This window comes from Nelumbo nucifera, chromosome 5, assembly GCF_055504915.1.
Source record: "Nelumbo nucifera cultivar China Antique chromosome 5, China Antique-T2T, whole genome shotgun sequence".
In the NCBI taxonomy this organism is placed as follows: Eukaryota; Viridiplantae; Streptophyta; class Magnoliopsida; order Proteales; family Nelumbonaceae; genus Nelumbo; species Nelumbo nucifera.
Window position 1 is genome coordinate 78,771,176 of NC_142653.1, and position 18,975 is coordinate 78,790,150.

Genomic DNA, 18,975 nt, shown 5'->3' on the forward strand with positions numbered 1-18,975 from the left:
TGGATCCTCTAGAGGGGAAAGAACCCGTGGGGTGCAGATGGGTGTTCACAGTTAAGCACAAGGCAGATGGAACAGTTGAAAGGTACAAAGCAAGACTAGTAGCCAAAGGGTACACACAGGTATATGGAGTTGACTATGATGAGACTTTTGCCCCGGTGGCTAAGATGAACTCGATTAGGGTTCTCTCTCTCTCTCTCTCTCTCTCTCTCTCTCTCAATCATCACAAGAAACTACAGGTTAAATCCGTGGAAGTTTCTTTGACTACTAGAGGGAAGTTGAAATATGTTAAGGAAGATCAACCCAAGAGTGGGTCTGAGGGGTACAGTGAATGGGTGCAAGAAAATGCTCAGATTTATGACTGCCTTATGGAATAGTATGGAAAACAACATTAGTATTAATCTATTAGCTATATCAGTATTATACTTGGGATAGGATAATGTGACAAGGATCTATTAGCTATATCAGTAGTATTTTTCTCTCCAACAGGGTGATAAGAGTGTAGAGGAGTATCATGCTACTCTGAAAAGTTTACAGAATGAGTTGAATGTTTACCAACCTCTCTCCTCTGATTTGAAGGTAAAGAAGAGACAAAAAGATATGAAGAATGGGATGATCATTTATGCTTCTGTACATCGAAATTTATAGCTCTCTCTAGGATACAAACTAGGTAACAAATCTCCCTAATTAAAGGATACAAACTAGGTAACAAATCTCCCTGATTAAAGGATACAAACTAGGTAACAAATCTCCCTAATTAAAGGAAAGATAAAGCTGATTCCTAAAAATTTGTACAGCTCACAAATCTCTCAACTACCTAAAATAGCACATAATCAGATATAATACATAATTACAAAAATCTTCCAACACTCCCCCTCAAGCTGGCATGAATATATCACTCATGGCAAGCTTGCTAACTAAGTTCTCATACTGCGCCCTAAGAAGCCCTTTGGTGAGAATGTCTGCTACTTGGCTTGTGGTGGGTATGTAGGACATGCATATCACACCACTGTCTATCTTCTCCTTGATGAAATGTTTATCCACTTCTACATGCTTTGTTCTGTCATGTAGAACTGGATTATGAGCTATGGAAATAGTTGGCTTGTTATCACAATAGACTTTAATAGGTGTTGGTGTAGGAACCTTCAACTCTTCTAGGAGCCTTTTGATCCATAACACTTCACAAAAGCCATGTGCAACAGAGCGGAATTCTGCCTATGCACTACTCCTTGCTACAACACTCTGTTTTTTGCTTCTCCAGGTGACCAAATTTCCTCCTACCAAAGTGCAGTAACCTGAAGTAGATCTTCTATCATTTACATTACCTGCCCAATCTGCATCTGTGTAGGCTTCGACTTGGAGATGACCCCTATTTTTGAACAAGAGTCCTTTCCCCAGAGTTCCTTTCAGATATCTCAAAATCCTAAACACAGCTTCAAAGTGAGTAGGTCCAGGTGAATGCATAAACTGACTTACTACACTTACTGCAAAGGCTATGTCAGGTCTTGTGTGTGACAAATAGATTAGTCTTCCAACTAATCTTTGATAATGTTCTCGATCAACCACCTCATTTGTTGTTACTGCTTTTAACTTCATATTTGGGTCCATTGGAGTTTCTACGGCTTTACAACCTGTCATCCCTGTCTCCTTGAGCAAATCAAGAATGTATTTGCGTTGGTTGATAAAGATTCCCTCCTTGGACCTTGCAAACTCCATTCCGAGAAAATATTTAAGTTTTCCCAGGTCTTTAATGTCAAATTCAGCCTCAAGCTTATTCTTCAACTTGTTGATTTCAAATAAATCATCCCCAGTCATGATAATATCGTCTACATACACTATCAAAATAGCTATTTTACCATCAGTGGAGTGCTTGAAAAATAAAGTATGATCAGCTTGACTTTGTGAGAAGTCGTGCCGCCTTACTACATCCCCAAATCGTTCAAACCAAGCTCTTGGTGATTGCTTTAGCCCATATAGGGATTTTTTTAACCTGCAAACTTTGCCTCTTCCAAGACTTTCTTCAAATCCTGGTGGTAGGTCCATATATACTTCTTCCTTTAGGTCTCCATTCAAGAATGTATTCTTGACATCGAACTGACGAAGTGGCCAGCTAAAATTAACTGCAAGAGAAAGAAGTATTCTGATAGAGTTAATTTTAGCAACAGGAGCAAAAGTCTCTTGGTAGTCTATACCATGAGTTTGGGTAAATCCTTTTGCTACAAGTCTTGCTTTGTATCTCTCCACACATTCGTCAGCCTTGCACTTCACTGTAAACACCCATTTGCACCCGACTGTCTTCTTGTCATGGGGTAGATCAGTAATACTCCACGTATTACTTTTTCTAAGAGCATTCATCTCTTCCATCACAGCTAACCTCCATTTCGGATCATCTAATGCTTCCTGAACAATTCTTGGCACATACAGATTAGAAATCCTAGACACAAATGCTTTATGAGTATGTGATAATTTCTCATATGACAAGTATTTTGCAATAGGATGTTTTGTGCAAGCTTGGGTACCTTTTCTTAATGCAATTGGAATGTCAAGATCTGAAGAGGACAAATTAGGCAAATCATTAGATAAAGACGGAATAGGGGTAGAAGGATTACTTTGAGTTGTAAGACCTTCACTCGGCAAATTGGATTGGACTTCTGCTGTAGGAATAACTGGAACAGTAGTACTTTTGTGAAACCTCTTCCTGGTATAAAACTGAAGCTCGGGATGAGGATTGTGATCCGTTTGAAGTACTTCTCCCCCTATCTCTGATAACGTAGTATCTGGCAAATTTAGATTAAGAGTACTATCACTAGGTTCCATTCTTTCAACAATTGTTTCCGAAACTTGCTTATCAGAATTAATCAAAGGTATAAATTCTTTTAGAATAGGTAAAGTTTCCCAAAAATTATCTTCCTTACTTATGTTCTCCCTTTGAAGAGAATTTTTTTGAAAGAAAGGTTGGTCCTCAACAAAGTGTACATCCATACTCTCAAACAATTTCTTTGTAGCTGGATTAAAGCATTTGTACCCTTTTTTATTAGATGCATAACCAAGAAACACACATTTTTCAGCTTTTGGATCCAGTTTTGATCGAAAAACATTTGGTATATACACATAACAGACACAACCAAACACTTTTAAAGGAAGATCCGTAGTTATTCGAGATGTGAGAAAACAATTTTTCTGATTCTGTAAAGGAGTTTCATATTTTAAAACTCGAGATGGCATTCTATTTATCAGGTAACATGCAGTTAGGAGAGCATTTCCCAGAGATATTTAGGTACATTCATAGAAAACATGATGGCTCTAGCTACCTCAAGAAGGTGCCTATTTTTTCTTTTAGCAATTCCATTCTGTTGTGGTGTGTCACAACAAGTTGATTGATGGATAATACCTTTTTTGGTTAGAAATGCTCCTAAGTATTTGTTAAAGTATTCAGTCCCATTATCTGATCTTAGAATACCAATTTTGGTTTGAAATTGATTTTCAATCATTAGGAAAAATTCTTTAAATCTTTGTTCAACCTCTGATTTCCTTTCCAACAAGTAAACCCAACATAACCTTGTATGGTCATCAATAAAAGTCGCAAACCATTTTTTTCCAGAAAGTGTGTTAACCTTAGATGGGCCCCAAACATCACTATGTAACAAATAAAATGGTTTTGAAGCAAAATAAGGTTTTATTGGAAATAAAACACGATGATCTTTAGCCAAATGACAAGCCTCACAATGAAGTTTTGACAAATCAACTCCTTTAAACAATTTAGGAAACAAATGTTTGAGATATGGAAAACTAGGATGCCCAAATCTTCTATGCCTTAATATAACTTGATCACAGACAGGGATTAAAAAATACAAGTGGAAGGAAGAAAAAGAATGGAGCAATTAGTATCTTTCGACAATCTGCTGACAGAAAGAAGATTGCAGGCAAGTTTCGGAACATATAAAATAGATTTCAGAGTAATTTTTTCTGAAATTTTAATGTTTCCTTTGCCTGCAATAGATGAAAGACTACCATCAGCTATTCTCACTTTTTCAATACCAGAACAAGGATAATAGGAACTAAATAGGTTAGAGCAACTTGTCATATGATCGGAGGCCCCTGAATCTATGATCCAAGGACCGGATTTTCCTAGAATTGAGAGTGGCAAAGAATTGCTACCTGTTTGTGCCATAGACCCGACAGGAGTATTAGGTGACGAATAGGATTTTAGAAGTTTAAGAAAATGATCTATTTGCTCTTTACTGAATGGGGATGATTCAGCCTCGTTTGCTGTAGGTATATTCTGTTCACCAGGTTTGTTCGCCCTCCAATTTGATGGTCTCCCGTGTAGTTTGTAGCAATTCTCTCGGGTATGGCGAGATTTCCCACAGTAATCACAACGTAGGTTATTCTTGTCTCCAACCCGCTGATTTTGGGCTGACTTTCGACTGACTTGGGCCTCGGAAATAATCAGGGCTGACCCTTCCACAGGACCGGTTGTACCTGCAGCCTTCTTTCCAAGCATCACTTGTCTCCGGCTTTCTTCTCTACGTACTTCTGCAAATACCTCACCGATTGGGGGCAGAGTGTTTCTTCCAATAATTCTGCCACGAACCTCATCAAATTCAACGTTTAAACCTGCAAGAAACTTGAAGACTCGGCCAACATTCACCATCTTCTTGTAATAATTGCAGTCATCGGGTGACTTCCACTCGTAATCGTTGAATAAGTCCAAGTCCTGCCAAATTCTCTTAAGGGAATTAAAATACTTAGTCACAGAGTTCTCACCTTGGCGAATATCTCCGAGTTGTAGAGTTAATTCGTACACTTGGGATTGATTCCCTAAATCAGAGTACATCTGTGAGACATTGTCCCATAATTCCTTGGTTGTAGAATAGCAGAGATAATTTGCACCTATCTCTTTAGTCATGGAGTTAACCAACCATGTCATTACCATGGAATTTTCAGCATCCCAAACAGCATAGGCTGGATCCTTCACATCAGGCCTCTTCGTGTCTCTTGAGATATAGCCAATTTTCCCTATCCCTCTGAGATACATGCGAACAAATTGTGACCACCGGAGAAAGTTGTCACCATTTAGTCGGATTGTAGTGATCTGAATAGGGTGATTTTCAGGCAGATTCCGGACAACCTGGGGCTCAGGCTGAGAAGGCTGAGAGCTGGACGTGACTTCGGACATTTTTAGGGACAGAAATGCAGAAACAAACACTAGGTCTTTTCTGCTCTAATACCATAAAGAAGAGACAGAAAGATATGAAGAATGGGATGATCATTTATGCTTCTGTACATCGAAATTTATAGCTCTCTCTAGGATACAAACTAGGTAACAAATCTCCCTAATTAAAGGATACAAACTAGGTAACAAATCTCCCTAATTAAAGGATACAAACTAGGTAACAAATCTCCCTAATTAAAGGAAAGATAAAGTTGATTCCTAAAAATTTGTACAGCTCACAAATCTCTCAACTACCTAAAATAGCACATAATCAGATATAATACATAATTATAGAAATCTTCCAACAGAAGGTACAACAGGCTCAAAGGGAACATTTAGATGTTGCAAGGTTCTTGTCATGACTAAGATCGAAGTTTGAACCTATGAGAGATCAAATTATGGGAAGTAGTGATCTTGCTTCCCTTTACAAGGTGTTTTCTCATATCTGTAGCACATGCCAACCACACAATGATCATTCTACTACTTTAGAGAAGTCTACCTTAGTGGCAACCAGAGATGGTGGTGGAAGGGGTGTTAGGGGGGGAGGTACATTTAGAGGTGTCGGACGTAGTTTTAGAGTTGGTCATGATGAAGTGAGGGAGGAAGAGGTGGTGGAAGAAACAATGAAGGATGTGGTACTATGAAAGAGTGCACACATCGTGGCTGTGAGGGACACACAATTGCTTTTTGTTATGATTTGCATGGTCCCCCACTTTCCTAGGCTAATCATGTCGTACTTAATAGGGGTGGCCACGAGCCGAGCTCTTCACGAGCTACTTGAGCTCGGCTCGGCTCAGTATCAACCGAGCTTCAAGCCAATCTCGAGCCCAATTTACAGGCTCGTTTATTAATAAAGTCGAGCTCAAGCCTAATAAATACATAAATACATACATTCATATAATAATAATAATAATAATAATAAAATATAGAAGTATGAAAAATAATATATATAATAAAAATATTATATATAACATTTTTATTTTTATAGATAATAACTAATTATTATAATTCTTAATTTTTTAAATATCAAATAAAATTATTTTTATATATAATTATTTTTACTTTTACAAAACATTTTTCTCAAGTCGAGCTCGAGCTTACAAGCTTTTGACTCGAGTCGAGCTCGAGCTCAAGGTTCTAACTCGAGCCTCATACTACCTTGGTGAGCCGAGCTCGAATAGCTAGCTATTCGGCTCGGCTCGGCTCGAATCCACCCCTAGTACTTAAGGATGGCACAAGTATGAATGATGTTGTTGATAAGTTGCCTACCACATGGGTAAGAACAGTAAGCTAGTTCCATCACCCATGAAGAATATGAGAGACTTTATCAAACCACTTCTTTGCTTTCTGATGTTGCACGATCTAGAAGCTCCCTCATGTCAGGTGACTCAGACTCTGATTCGGATATCTCCTGCTCAGGGCCAAGCTGTGCTAGGCCAAGCTAAGAGGTGGCCGAGCTGATATATACTACAAAAGAGAGGATTAGAGTGCCCAGGTGTCTTTTACCCGGGGAGGGCACTCCAATGCTTAAGTCATAAGATGTTTGTGAATTCTTTGATAGTTTGAGAGAGCTAGAGAGTATTTAGTTGTGCGTACCTTTTCAGGTAGAAATGAGTCCCTTTTATAGGTTCTAGTGGTCAGAGCCCTCTTGTAACGGGCTTGAGATTCTCACGGAACCGTTTCTGCTTTGTTGGGCACATTAATGTGTCGGTTACAAGATCTGTGCGAAGGTTATGATCTACCCGAGTAACTCTGAGGCGTATGATGCAGTAGGCCAATCTAACAGTTGAGATATTAGCGCTCCGAGGATCTCAGCTTGGTAGCGCACTACTGGAATGGGTTAGCGGGCTCTTCCTCGCAAGTCACCTTGGATTCCTACAGCTCAGCCAGCTTCTAGGACAGGTCACTGTAATCTTACGGGGTCTACTAGTTTGGCCTTGCCGAGATGGAAGTCAGCCTGGACGAGGTACTCCAAGCTAACTTGCCGAGCTAGTTTGCTTACTCAACGCTGAGATGTCACCCAAAGGCCACGTGTCGATATATGATTGGGAGGACCAAATCACCCCTCATCAATTGCCCCCCACTCTCGAGCCGATGTTAGCTCGGCTAAGGGAGTAGTTCTCAGTAAAGATAATTGGTCCGATTGGTTTGCTCATTCTTAACCCGGGCCAAGGTAGGGTTGGTCCTCAACAAATTTCAAATTTCAACTACAGGTCAAAGGAAATATGTCCTTGACCTACTTGAAGAAACAGGGTTGTTAGGTGCCAAACCAGCCAAAACACCCATGGAACCGAATGCTAAGTTGAGTATTGATGCAGGTGAAGAGTTTGATGATCCTGGTAGGTATAGGAGGCTGGTGGAAAAATTAAACTATCTAACTATCACACGGCCAGATATATCATTTGTTGTAAGTATGGTGACTCAGTTTATGCAACAGCTTCGGGTTCCACATTGGGAAGCAGTTCTAAGGATAGTTAGGTATTCGAAAGGAGCTCCAAGTCATGGTCTATTATACAAAAGTGGAGGAACTCTTGAGATAGAAGGATATACAAATGTTGATTGGATCGGATCTGTGTCAGACAGAAGATCAACTACAGGTTATTGTACCTTCCTTGGTGGCAATCTAGTAACTTAGAAGAGCAAGAAACAAGCAATAGTGGCAAGGAGCAGTGCAGAAGCTGAGTACAGGGCTATGGGTTCATACTACATGTGAATTAGTCTAGCTGAAGAATTTGTTACAAGAAATGGGATTCTATATTAAGTTTAAGTTATGTGTCCCATATTTAATGAGGGACAATATAGTCTTTTCTAATTCAGCTTATATACAATATAAATACAAGTGGGTCAGCTAGGGGAGGTAACTTTTCTTCTCTAGACTGAACCCTATCTTCTTCTCTTTCTCTCTTTCTCCTTCTACTTGTCTTCTTCTTCTTACTTAGAACTGATCTAGGGCTAATCAATCTATTCACAAATATAAATATCTTTCTCTTGGTGTGGTTGATTCACTTAGACACACCACAAATCTGTTCAGTTTTTCTATTTGGAACTGCACTGACATGGTATCAGAGCAGGTTTAGTGTGGAAATTAGTTTGGTGAACAAAGGAAGACTAACAATCGAGTACTGTTCATGGGTACTATTCACGGTTACTGTTCACGAGAGGTCTATGGTTACTATTCAAGTTCAATCCTTTTGCCTTTGATTTCAGACTCTTTTCTCTGATGTTAGGCGTGTTTTGGTCCCTCTTTTTATCTGTTTACACTAATTCAACCTGTCACCTTGTTCTGTTTCGATCAGAACAAGGAAAACTGTTTTTTCTAGACCGGAACACCATTCAGATCAGTAAATCTCAGATTTCTTCTCAGTGAGTGATCCGTTTGGGCCAAGATTTTAGATCTTGTGTCACCCTAGGCTGTTCTTTTAGACTCTAAATTTTGGTAAAATCCGATCTGTATTTTTAAGGTTTTCATCCCTTCTCTGGTACGATACATCTGAAACTTTCCTTTTCTGGACTGTCAGCAACTCTACACTCAGTTTCAGCTCTCCTGTGACAGTTCTCTACATCATATTGGTTCCAGTGGCTTCCGAAAGAGGTCATATTCTTCCCATTAAGTTCGATGGCACTAACTACACCCTGTGGCAATTTCATTTCCAGTTCTATGTTGAAGGGAAGGGGCTGCAGGGGTAATGTTGATGAAACTACCACCAAACCTGAAGAGACTGATGTGAAAGGACTGCAAACCTGGAGGATTAACAATGCTCAGATTGCTTCTTGGATTCTCAGCTCAATTACAACAGATGTGGATGTCCCAATGAGGGGGCTCAAGACGGAAAAGATGTATGATTTCCTAGAAAAAGTTTATCAGCAATCCACCATCTCGAAACAGTATCAGATTGAAACAAAGATATTTTCTTACAAACAAGGGGAAAGAAAAATTCAAGAATACTATGCAGGTTTTGTTAACCTCTGGACTGACTAAGAACTTGTTCACATTGGTGAAGTTTCTTCAGCTTGTTGTATCAAGGATTTGAAGGAACACTTCGATAGGAGCAAAGTGATGCATTTCCAAATGCATCTTCGCCCCAAGTATGAGGTGATAAGATCTAATATCCCTTGTAGAGATATAGTACCTAACCTTGATACCATTCTTGGTAAGTTATTTAGAGAAGAAACCAGGATGATTACTCAGTTGGTAATGAATGCAAGGATCGATGGAGTAGAGACTATTTTCTTGGCCTCAGAAAGTCAAAACCAAAGGACTTATCTAGAGTACAGTGTTATGAATATAAGGAATACAGACATGTGTGGCATCCCATTGCAAGAGAAAAAACACCTATACATACTACAAGAAGCATGGACACTATTACAAAGTGTCCTATTAGGCCACCTAAGGGAAATCAATCCGGAGGTAAGAAAAGTCAACATAAGGCCTATCAGACTACTATTGAGGGATCAGACGATGCTTTATCCTCTAGTGCACAAACGAAGAGCGACACAGCTGGTGTTATGATGACTGAAGAGAAAATTCAGCAACTGACTTCTTTGGTAATCTCCTCAGATTTTTCTGTTTTTGGCTTGTCTGGTGAGTATACCTATTATTGTGCTTCCCCTAGTCATCCCTAGATCATAAATTTCGTTGCCTCCAATCACATGACGGGGGCTACTTGTGGCCAATCTTCTTACCCTCTTCCCTCTAGTAGACATATTGTTACTGCTAATGGTGAGAAGTGTTAGAGTAGGGGTATTTCTGTCTTTATACCTAGATTAATGTTGCTGATCTGTAATGTTGTGTTGGAACAAGTGCTCTTAACTTAAGTAAGGGCACATAGGTCTTTTCAGTTATGTTTTAATAATAATATAAATACTTCCTGGCCGACTGGGAAAAGACATGTTGACTCTTTCGGTTCAAACCAGAATTCTCTCTTTTCTCTTTCACCTTTCTTCTTCTACATAACTGATCTCAGACAGGCAGAACTCTAAGGCAGACCCGAATTCTAACATGGTATCAGAGCCACTTGAATCTGCCTAGATTTCTGCTTGCCTAGGGTTCTATTCTCTGTGCACCCTATCTAGGCTTTTTCCTTTTTTATTCTGTGTTCGATTGGAGATAAGGGAAAGGGCTGAAAAGGAGTGATCGCCCTCTTCCCTTGGAGGTTTCTATGCCTCCAGTCAGGTTGTATGTGGTCGGTTGCTGTGATTTCTGAGATCACCCTCTCCTAGTAGAGGAAGAATAGAGGGCCAAACTGAGAACTCTAATATCTCAGATAGATCTTCCTTTGCTGTATCGAGAGGCCATGGTGTTAGAGGTGGAGCTAGGGGAGCGTCTGGCCGTGGTGGTGGTAGTTGTTCTGCGTATGGCCGAAGTGGCAATGGTGGGTCTACTCATAATCATGGTGGTGGTCGTACTAGGGGCAGAGATTCAGGGGGAGCCCGTGGTAGAGGACGTAGCTCAGGCCCGAGGAAGTGCACTCATTGTGGTATGGATGGACATACCATCAACTATTGTTATGATCTACATGGTCCTCCCTCAACCTGGGCCAATCATGCCGCGACCGGTGACTCAAGTTCCAGCTTTAGAGAGGAGAATCATTCATCTGATCAGATGCCTCCTACATCCACAGGTGGTCCCATGAAGGAGATGGTGAGTGTTCCCCATGATGAATATGAGAGGTTTATCCAATCATGGCAGAACACGGCGACTTTCGCTCACTCAGGTATGGCTTGTCTGGCATCTACACCCAATCCCTGGATCATTGACTCTGGAGCCTCCGATCACATGACTGGAACTCCAGGTGTGTTTTCCTCCTTATCTCATTGCTCAACATCACAATCTATCACCCTTGCTAATGGTTCCACATCCTCAATTTGTGGTGTTGGTAATGGTTCCTAAACTGCCTTTTAACCTTATGTCTATTAGTAAGCTGACCAAATCACTTAACTGCTCCATTACCTTTTATCCTTCTATGTGTGTTTTTCAGGATCTCAAGACGGGGATGAAGATTGGTGGAGGGCATGAAGCAGGTGGACTGTATTATCTTGACGGTGGTGGTGGTAGAACTTCAACAGCTCTCTAGTCATCTCTTTCTCCTCTCCAGTGGCACTGCCGATTTGGTCATCCGTCGCTAAAAGTCTTGAAGTCCTTGGTTCCGTCCTTGAGTCAGCTTTCTGTTTTGGATTGTGAGTCATGTCAGTTTGGGAAACACCTTCGTGTTCTCTTTTGTTTTAGGGTTGATAACCGTGTGTCGAGTCCTTTTTCTTTTCATTCAGATGTTTGGGGTCCTTATAAAGTGATGTCATATAATGGATACAGATATTTTGTCATTTTTGTGGATGATTTTTCAAGGATGATGTGGCTCTATTTAATGAAAAAAAGAAGTGAATTGTTTACCATTTTTTAGATATTTTATGCTGAGATTCGTAACCAATTTGGTACCCACATCAAAGTTTTCCGTTCTGATAATGGCCGCGAATATTTATCCTCATCATTTCAGGAATACCTGGACCAACACGGCATTATACATCAAACCTCGTGTACCTACACCCCACAACAAAACGGGGTGGCTGAGAGAACGAATCGCCATCTCCTTGAAACAGCAAGATCCCTCATGCATCACATGCATGTTCCCAAACCTTTTTGGAGTGATGCAGTGCTTACCTCTTGCTTTCTGATTAATCGGATGCCCACGTTCATCCTTGATGGTCATTCTCCATTTCAGGTCTTGTTTCCCACTTTGTCTCTGTTCCCTCTTATGCCGAGAGTTTTTTGGTGTGTCTGCTTCGTCCATAATCTAGGTCCCGAGAATGACAAGTTCGATGCCCGTTCTCTCAAGTGCATCTTCCTTGGCTATTCTCGGACCCAGAAAGGGTATAGGTGTTACCATCCTGGTTCTAGACGGTCCTTTGTGTGTGCTGATGTCAGCTTCTTTGAGTCTACTCCGTTCTTTTTGGGGTCCGGTGATGCTTCTTCCTCCTCATCACCTCCTCCTCTTCCACTTCCCGTTGTCGATCCTCCTTCCTTTGTTCCAGTCGTGACCAAATCCTTGCCTCCGGTGCCACCACCTGTTGAACGCCCACCTATCCGTCATGTGTATACACTTCACCCACGCGCACCAGCTACTACTCCTCCGGCTACATCTCCGTCGACGGATCCGGCACCAGACCCGCACTTAGCATTTGAGCTTGATCTACCCATTGCTTTGCGGAAAGGTAAACGTACTTGCACCCTTCATCCCATTTCTAATTATGTTTCTCTTACTCACCTTTCCGCTTCCCATCGCCAGTTTGTTACCCTGTTATCATCAGCTGTTGTCCCTAAAAATGTCCAGGAAGCCCTTGCCTCTCCAGGGTGGTGTCGTGCCATGGAAGAACTCTCAGCCCTTCATCATAATCATACTTGGGACCTCACTGCTCTTCCTCCTGGGAAGCAAGCTGTTGGTTGTAAATGGGTTTATACGGTTAAGTATCTGCCTGATGGTAGTGTTGAACGCCTGAAAGCGCAATTAGTTGCAAAAGGGTACTCCCAAACCTATGGTATTGACTACACAGAGACCTTCTCACCGGTTGCTAAGATAGGGTCAGTTCGTGTTGTGATCTCTCTTGCAGCCATGTATGAGTGGCCACTATATCAGCTTGATATCAAGAATGCCTTTTTGCATGGTGACTTACTCGAAGAGGTCTACATAGAGCAACCTCCAGGGTTTGTTGCTCAGGGGGAGGATGGTAAGGTGTGCAGACTAAGGAAGGCTATATATGGGCTTAAACAGTCTCCTCGAGCATGGTTTGGTAGGTTCAGTGAGGTGGTAAAGAAGTTTGGTATGAAACAGTGCAAAGTTGACCATTCTGTATTTAGTCATGACTCTCCGGGAGGAAAAATATTGTTGGTGGTGTATGTAGATGATATTGTTATTACTGAGAATGATAACATTGGTATTGACAGGCTGAAGACTTATCTGCAAGATCACTTTCAGACAAAGGATCTGGGTAAGCTGAAATACTTCTTGGGGATAGAGGTAGTGAGATCCAAGTATGGTATTAACCTGTGCTAGAGGAAGTATGTGCTTGATTTGTTGGAAGAAACAGGCTTGTTGGGTGCCAAACCAGCTGAAACACCCATGGACACAAATACCAAGCTAAGCAGTGATATGGGTGAAGTGTTTGAAGACCCTGGCAGATGCCGACGACTTGTGGGCAAACTGAACTACCTAACCATTACCAGACCAGACATCTCATTTGCGGTTAGTGTGGTAAGCCAGTTCATGCAAAAACCTCTGATTCCTCATTGGAATGCAGTTCTGAGAATTGTGAAGTATCTAAAAGGGGCTCCGGGTCGCGGTCTGATATACATGAGTGGGGGAAAACTTGAAATAGAAGGGTATTCTGATGCTGACTGGGCCGGTTCTATGTCTGATAGGCGGTCTACTACAGGCTATTGCACGTTTCTAGGAGGTAACCTAGTGACATGGAAAAGTAAGAAGCAAACGGTTGTGGCAAGAAGCAGTGCAGAAGCAGAATATAGGGCTATGGCGCACACCGCTTGTGAATTAATGTGGCTAAGGAACCTTCTACAGGAACTAGGGTACAACATTAACACTCCAATAAAGCTCTATTGTGATAATCAGGCTGCAGTTCATATCTCCTCTAATCCAGTGTTTCATGAAAGAACCAAGCACATTGAGGTTGACTGTCACTTTGTGAGGGAGAAGGTGCTGAATGGAGAGCTAGACACTACACATGTTAATACAGGAAATCAGTGGGCTGACTTATTTACAAAAGGCTTGAGTCGGGGAAGAGTGGACTACATATGTAACAAGCTGGGATATATACTCACCAGCTTGAGGGGGAGTGTCAGAGTAGGGGTATTTCTGTCTTTATACCTAGATTAATGTTGCTGATCTGTAATGTTGTGTTGGAACAAGTGCTCTTAACTTAAGTAAGGGCACATAGGTCTTTTCAGTTATGTTTTAATAATAATATAAATACTTCCTGGCCGACTGGGAGAAGACATGTTGACTCTTTCAATTCGAACCAGAATTCTCTCTTCTCTCTTTCACCTTTCTTCTTCTACATAACTGATCTCAGGCAGAACTCTAAGGCAGACCCGAATTCTAACAATAAGCTTAATATTATGGGTTGTAATGATCTGTCTGTGTCTACCTCTCAACCTACCCCTTTGAAACTGCTTCAAACTTTGTTTGTACCTCAGCTTACTACAAGTTTAATATCTGTTGATCAACTTGTTGAACATTGTCATACTGTCACAGTGTCACTTTCTCACATGATGGTGGTTTGATAATAGGACCAGCGCACTGAGGAGGTGAAGGGGAAGGAGGATAGACTGGGATGGTTGTTTGATTTGGAATTTGGGAAGATGCCAGCCTCTTCAGCTACTAGTTCTTGTTTATTTTCTACTGTTATTTTGTCTTTTAATAATGACTAAAATATCTGCCACCGACGTTTAGGCCATCCTTTTGCATTAAAACTTGATTCTCTTATATCATCTGGTTGTTTGCCTTTATCAACTTCTGCTTCTAATAAAGTTGATAAAAATTATATGTAGTGTTGTTTAAGTAAAAATCATGTTCTACCATTTGCTATCTCCACTTTTCATGCTCCTACACCTTTTCAATTATTACATAGTGATATTTGGTCATCTCCTGTTATATCCATAATGCAATTTAGATATTTCATTACTTTCATTTTTTATGATAGATAAATAGAACCCTTTATTAATTTAGAAATATTAGTATGTACAAGCAGCCCATGGAGAGGCACGAGCTGCGATCTCTCCACTAAAGAAGAAAACAAAAACAATAAGTTACAGTTGTGCCCAATACAAAAATTCCCTAGCTGCCCCTTGCTTGGCTAGACAATCTGCCATAGCATTTGCTGATCTCCCCACCCATTGTATTCTTTTTTTTTTTGATAGATAATGGTAATTTTATTAATTAAAATAAAAACACATATACATCATAGAACTCTCCACAAAGAGGCATTAGGTGCAGCCTCTAAACTATATCATAAAGCTTACAAGTGAGCCCAAAAAAGCTGATTCCTATGTACTCCTTGTTTGGCTAGGAAATCTGCCAGCCCATTTGCCGATCTTCTTTCCCATTGAACTATGACTGAGATATTTGATATTAGCCACTTAAATCTTCTCAATGCCCCCCTGTAGGGCCAGGCTGCCATCTCCAGTTCTTTTAGTCATCCAATAACCAATTTGGAGTCACCTTCAATCATTAATTGCTCCACTGCCAACTCCTTTGCAATTTCTGCTCCTTGTAGTACAGCTTGGACTTCTGCATTAACTGAATCCCCCACCCCTATAGGACCAGAAAATAGAGCTACAATCTGGTCCTCAGTGTTTCTAAATACTTCCCCAATTCTAGATGACAATTCATTGATGATCATACTTGGTATACTTGGGATATATTTTCTCCACAAAAAGTCATATGCCTTTTCTGTGTTTAAACTTTTTCATGCTAAGGTTACCACGTAGTTCAATGCTATAATCTGTACTTTACATTCGGATTCAGGGGGAGAGTACATGGATGGGGAGTTTCTTACCCATTTGCAGCATCATAGAATACAGACCCAGAGATCCTGTCCTGGCACTCCTCAACAAAATGAAATTGCTGAGTGCAAGAATGGCCACATCATGAGTGTTGTGAGAACCAACCCTCTGGATTCCCATGCTCCCCCCACATTTCGGGTGCAGGCGACCAACACTATTGTACATCTTATCAACCTTCTTCCATCCTCTGTTCTCGGTAACCTATCCCCACATCAGTCCCTTTCTAAAACACCTCCTGACCTTTCTATGCTTCGTGTGTTCGGATGTATTTGCTTTCTATGCCCCCATCCTCATGAGCATACTAAGCTATCTGCTCAGCCTATGTTATGTGCATTTCTAGTACATAGTTCTGGTCATAAAGGATTCATCTGCTATGATCCTAAATCCCATCAGACTAGAATCTCTTGAAAGGTAATTTTTCTTGAAAATATCTCTTTCTTTCAGCATATTATCAAATCTCCTGCTCCTTCAATGTTCATTTTGCAATACTTTGAGCCTTCAGGTCCTTTAGAAGCACCGTCTCTTCTTCAGTTGTTACACCAAACATATTTCCGAAAGTGGGTAGCTGCTCTAGTTCCTATGCTCCCAACCTTTTTGTCTCTTCCAAAGCATGGTTCTTCATCCACTCCAAGCCTTGTAAGTATTCCATCTCCTTATATTACCAGACCTCTTGACCTTACATCATTCTACTAAAGTTTCCAGACCTCCTGATCACTATGGTTCTCCTTCAGACCATAGTTCTTTCTCTGTTGTGTCGTCTGTCATAGATATTCCCAAATCCTACCAGCAAGCCATTGCTCACACACACTAGAGAGATACCATGGACTCTAAGATTGATGCTCTCTTAGAAAATGATACTTGGGTGCTAGTCTCTTCTCCTAATTCTTCAGTCATTGGAAGTCGGTAGGTGTATTCAGTTAAATTGAAGTCTGATGGTAACCTGGACAGATACAAGGCTAGATTGGTTGCACAAGGGTACAAGCAAGAGTATGGAATTGACTATGAAGAGACATTTGCTCCAGTTATCAAGATGACCACAGTTCGTCTTCTCCTTGCTATTTCTTCTGTGAAAGGTTGGGTTATCCATCCGACGGATGTCAAAAATACTTTCCTACATGGAGATTTAAAGGAGACAATTTATATGAAACCCTGATGATCCACATCTTGTTTGCTGACTCAAGAAGTCCCTTTATGGTCTCAAACAGGCTCCCCGGGCCTAGTTTGAGAGATTTAGATCTGTTATTACTGATGTTGGATTCACTCAAAGCCCCTTAGACTACTCTCTTTTCACTAGTTTTCTCCCCAAAATTCTTTTCAAGCAATACACCTTTGTGGAATGCTCTATGACCATACCTTAAGCTCGATTTTCTGTATGTGCACCATTGATTTTATGGTTTTGTTTATCCTTTACAATTTTTTCTTTTTGCATATTAGAAGGATATTATTTCTCAATCCTATATGATGCAAGCTGTAGAATCCTTGCTAAAATATCCATTAGTAACTGCTCATTCTTTCCCAAATTCTTTTGATAATGTAAGAAATGCTAGTTTTTAGATACCAATTAAAGAAAATGAGATTGAAAATCCCCCATTAGAAAGGAAAAAAATGGACAACTTGACAAAATGAGTATAACTTCATGATAATATTAATACAAGAAATAAAGATGGAGTTGTTCAACAGCTATCCAATTAATAATAGGATCAAGGCAGTACCCAGCAAAATTTTCCTTATGAGTAGGGAGTCCAGACATCATAGCATCAAAGACGACCACCACTTTTACCTCTGTAAATTTTTCAATGACAATATGAGGTGGCTATACTAACAAGTTGTTAATAAACTAAGTATTTAATAATAACCTTTTCAATTATGAAGTAATCATTCTAAATTATTAGGAAAAAAATGGAGAAAAGTTTATTGGGGACAACCCAAAAAAACTAAGCGGCATTGAAATTCACATAATCTATGAAATGTGAAAAAAGATTTGGGACCTGTGCAGAAAAATTGTTTCCTATGGCTTAATGGCTTAAAAAATATAAAACACTTCAAGTGTACGGCTATAAGAACAAAAATACCAAGCTGAAACAACAAAACAAGATTTTTAGGGATTTCAGACCTGAACCTGAAGTAGAACTCCTCTTGGAACAGTTCTGCTACAGTAACAATGGCATGAAGCTGGCCTCTCGCGCGGACACACAGCGATAGAGGGATTGGAAGGTGCCGAAATGGGTTGGCTCCTCCAAACCCAAGCTCGCAATACTTAACTCTAGTTGGGACTGAGCTACAACTCAAACAAGAAAGAGGAACCAAAAAGACACATAGAGAAACAGCCCTCTTCTTTTTTATAAAACTCAATGGCTTGCTTGAGAAGCCAATTAAAATATTTATACATAAGCCCATAAAATATTTCCCTTTCATAAAGAACTCCTTAAGAATAAAACTAACTTCAAACAAACCCCCAAAAATAACTTTTGCTACAAAAATACCCAAGAGACCAAAACCCAACTGCCCCTGACCAGAATCTGAATTATAAAATGACGAAAATACCCCTGACCCAAACTATCAACAAAGCTACTCAAAAACAACAATTTGCGATCCTACTACAAAAAAACATACAAATATAAAATACATTCAAATTTCCCTCCTGTTTTCCTTTTTCCTTTTTTTTTGGGCTCATCATTCCCGTCAGGCTAAAAAGAACTCGACCCCATGTGAGCAACAACTATAGAAGCCTTGCACATGTCTCCATATAGCTACATAAATTCTTCTTCACTATCCAAGAGTTCTCAATTGTTGGTTTCCCTTTCCACTTCACCAAGAATCTAAAATAGGCCTCATTTCAAGTGTTGGTGACTCGAACATCTTCTACACCTTCTATTTGTTCAAACTCATTAAAACTATTGGCCTTTTGTGCTTGTCCTTGATCAACCTTTGTTGTTGGTCTAGACCTCCATGACAATCAAAGAAGTCTACAACATTAAAAATGGGCGAAACAGACAAATCAGTTGGTAGTTCAATTTCATATGCATTGTCCCAAGCCATCTCAACACTTGACTAGATCACCCTCATGAAACTCTTTCAATACAACGATGCTTATCCTTAGCTTTTCTTGCTATCTTTCAACTTCCGTCAAACATTTTCTTAAATCTTTCAAATGGATTCAGCTAAAGCCTTGGCATCATCACTCACTGCAACA

At 40.3% G+C, this 18,975-nt stretch overlaps 1 protein-coding gene across 7 annotated transcripts in view; it reads right to left on the reverse strand.

The window, feature by feature from the left end:
- Window positions 1–18,975, reverse strand: part of LOC104593890 (yacP-like NYN domain protein) — an 87,717-nt gene that overhangs the window by 46,282 nt on the left and 22,460 nt on the right. For all 7 annotated transcript variants that reach the window (XM_010253957.3, XM_088887848.1, XM_088887849.1 and 4 more), the window contains one exon: window positions 17,495–17,564. In XM_010253957.3, the coding sequence (XP_010252259.1) occupies window positions 17,495–17,564 (70 nt within the window). The remainder of the gene's footprint in view (window positions 1–17,494; window positions 17,565–18,975) is intronic.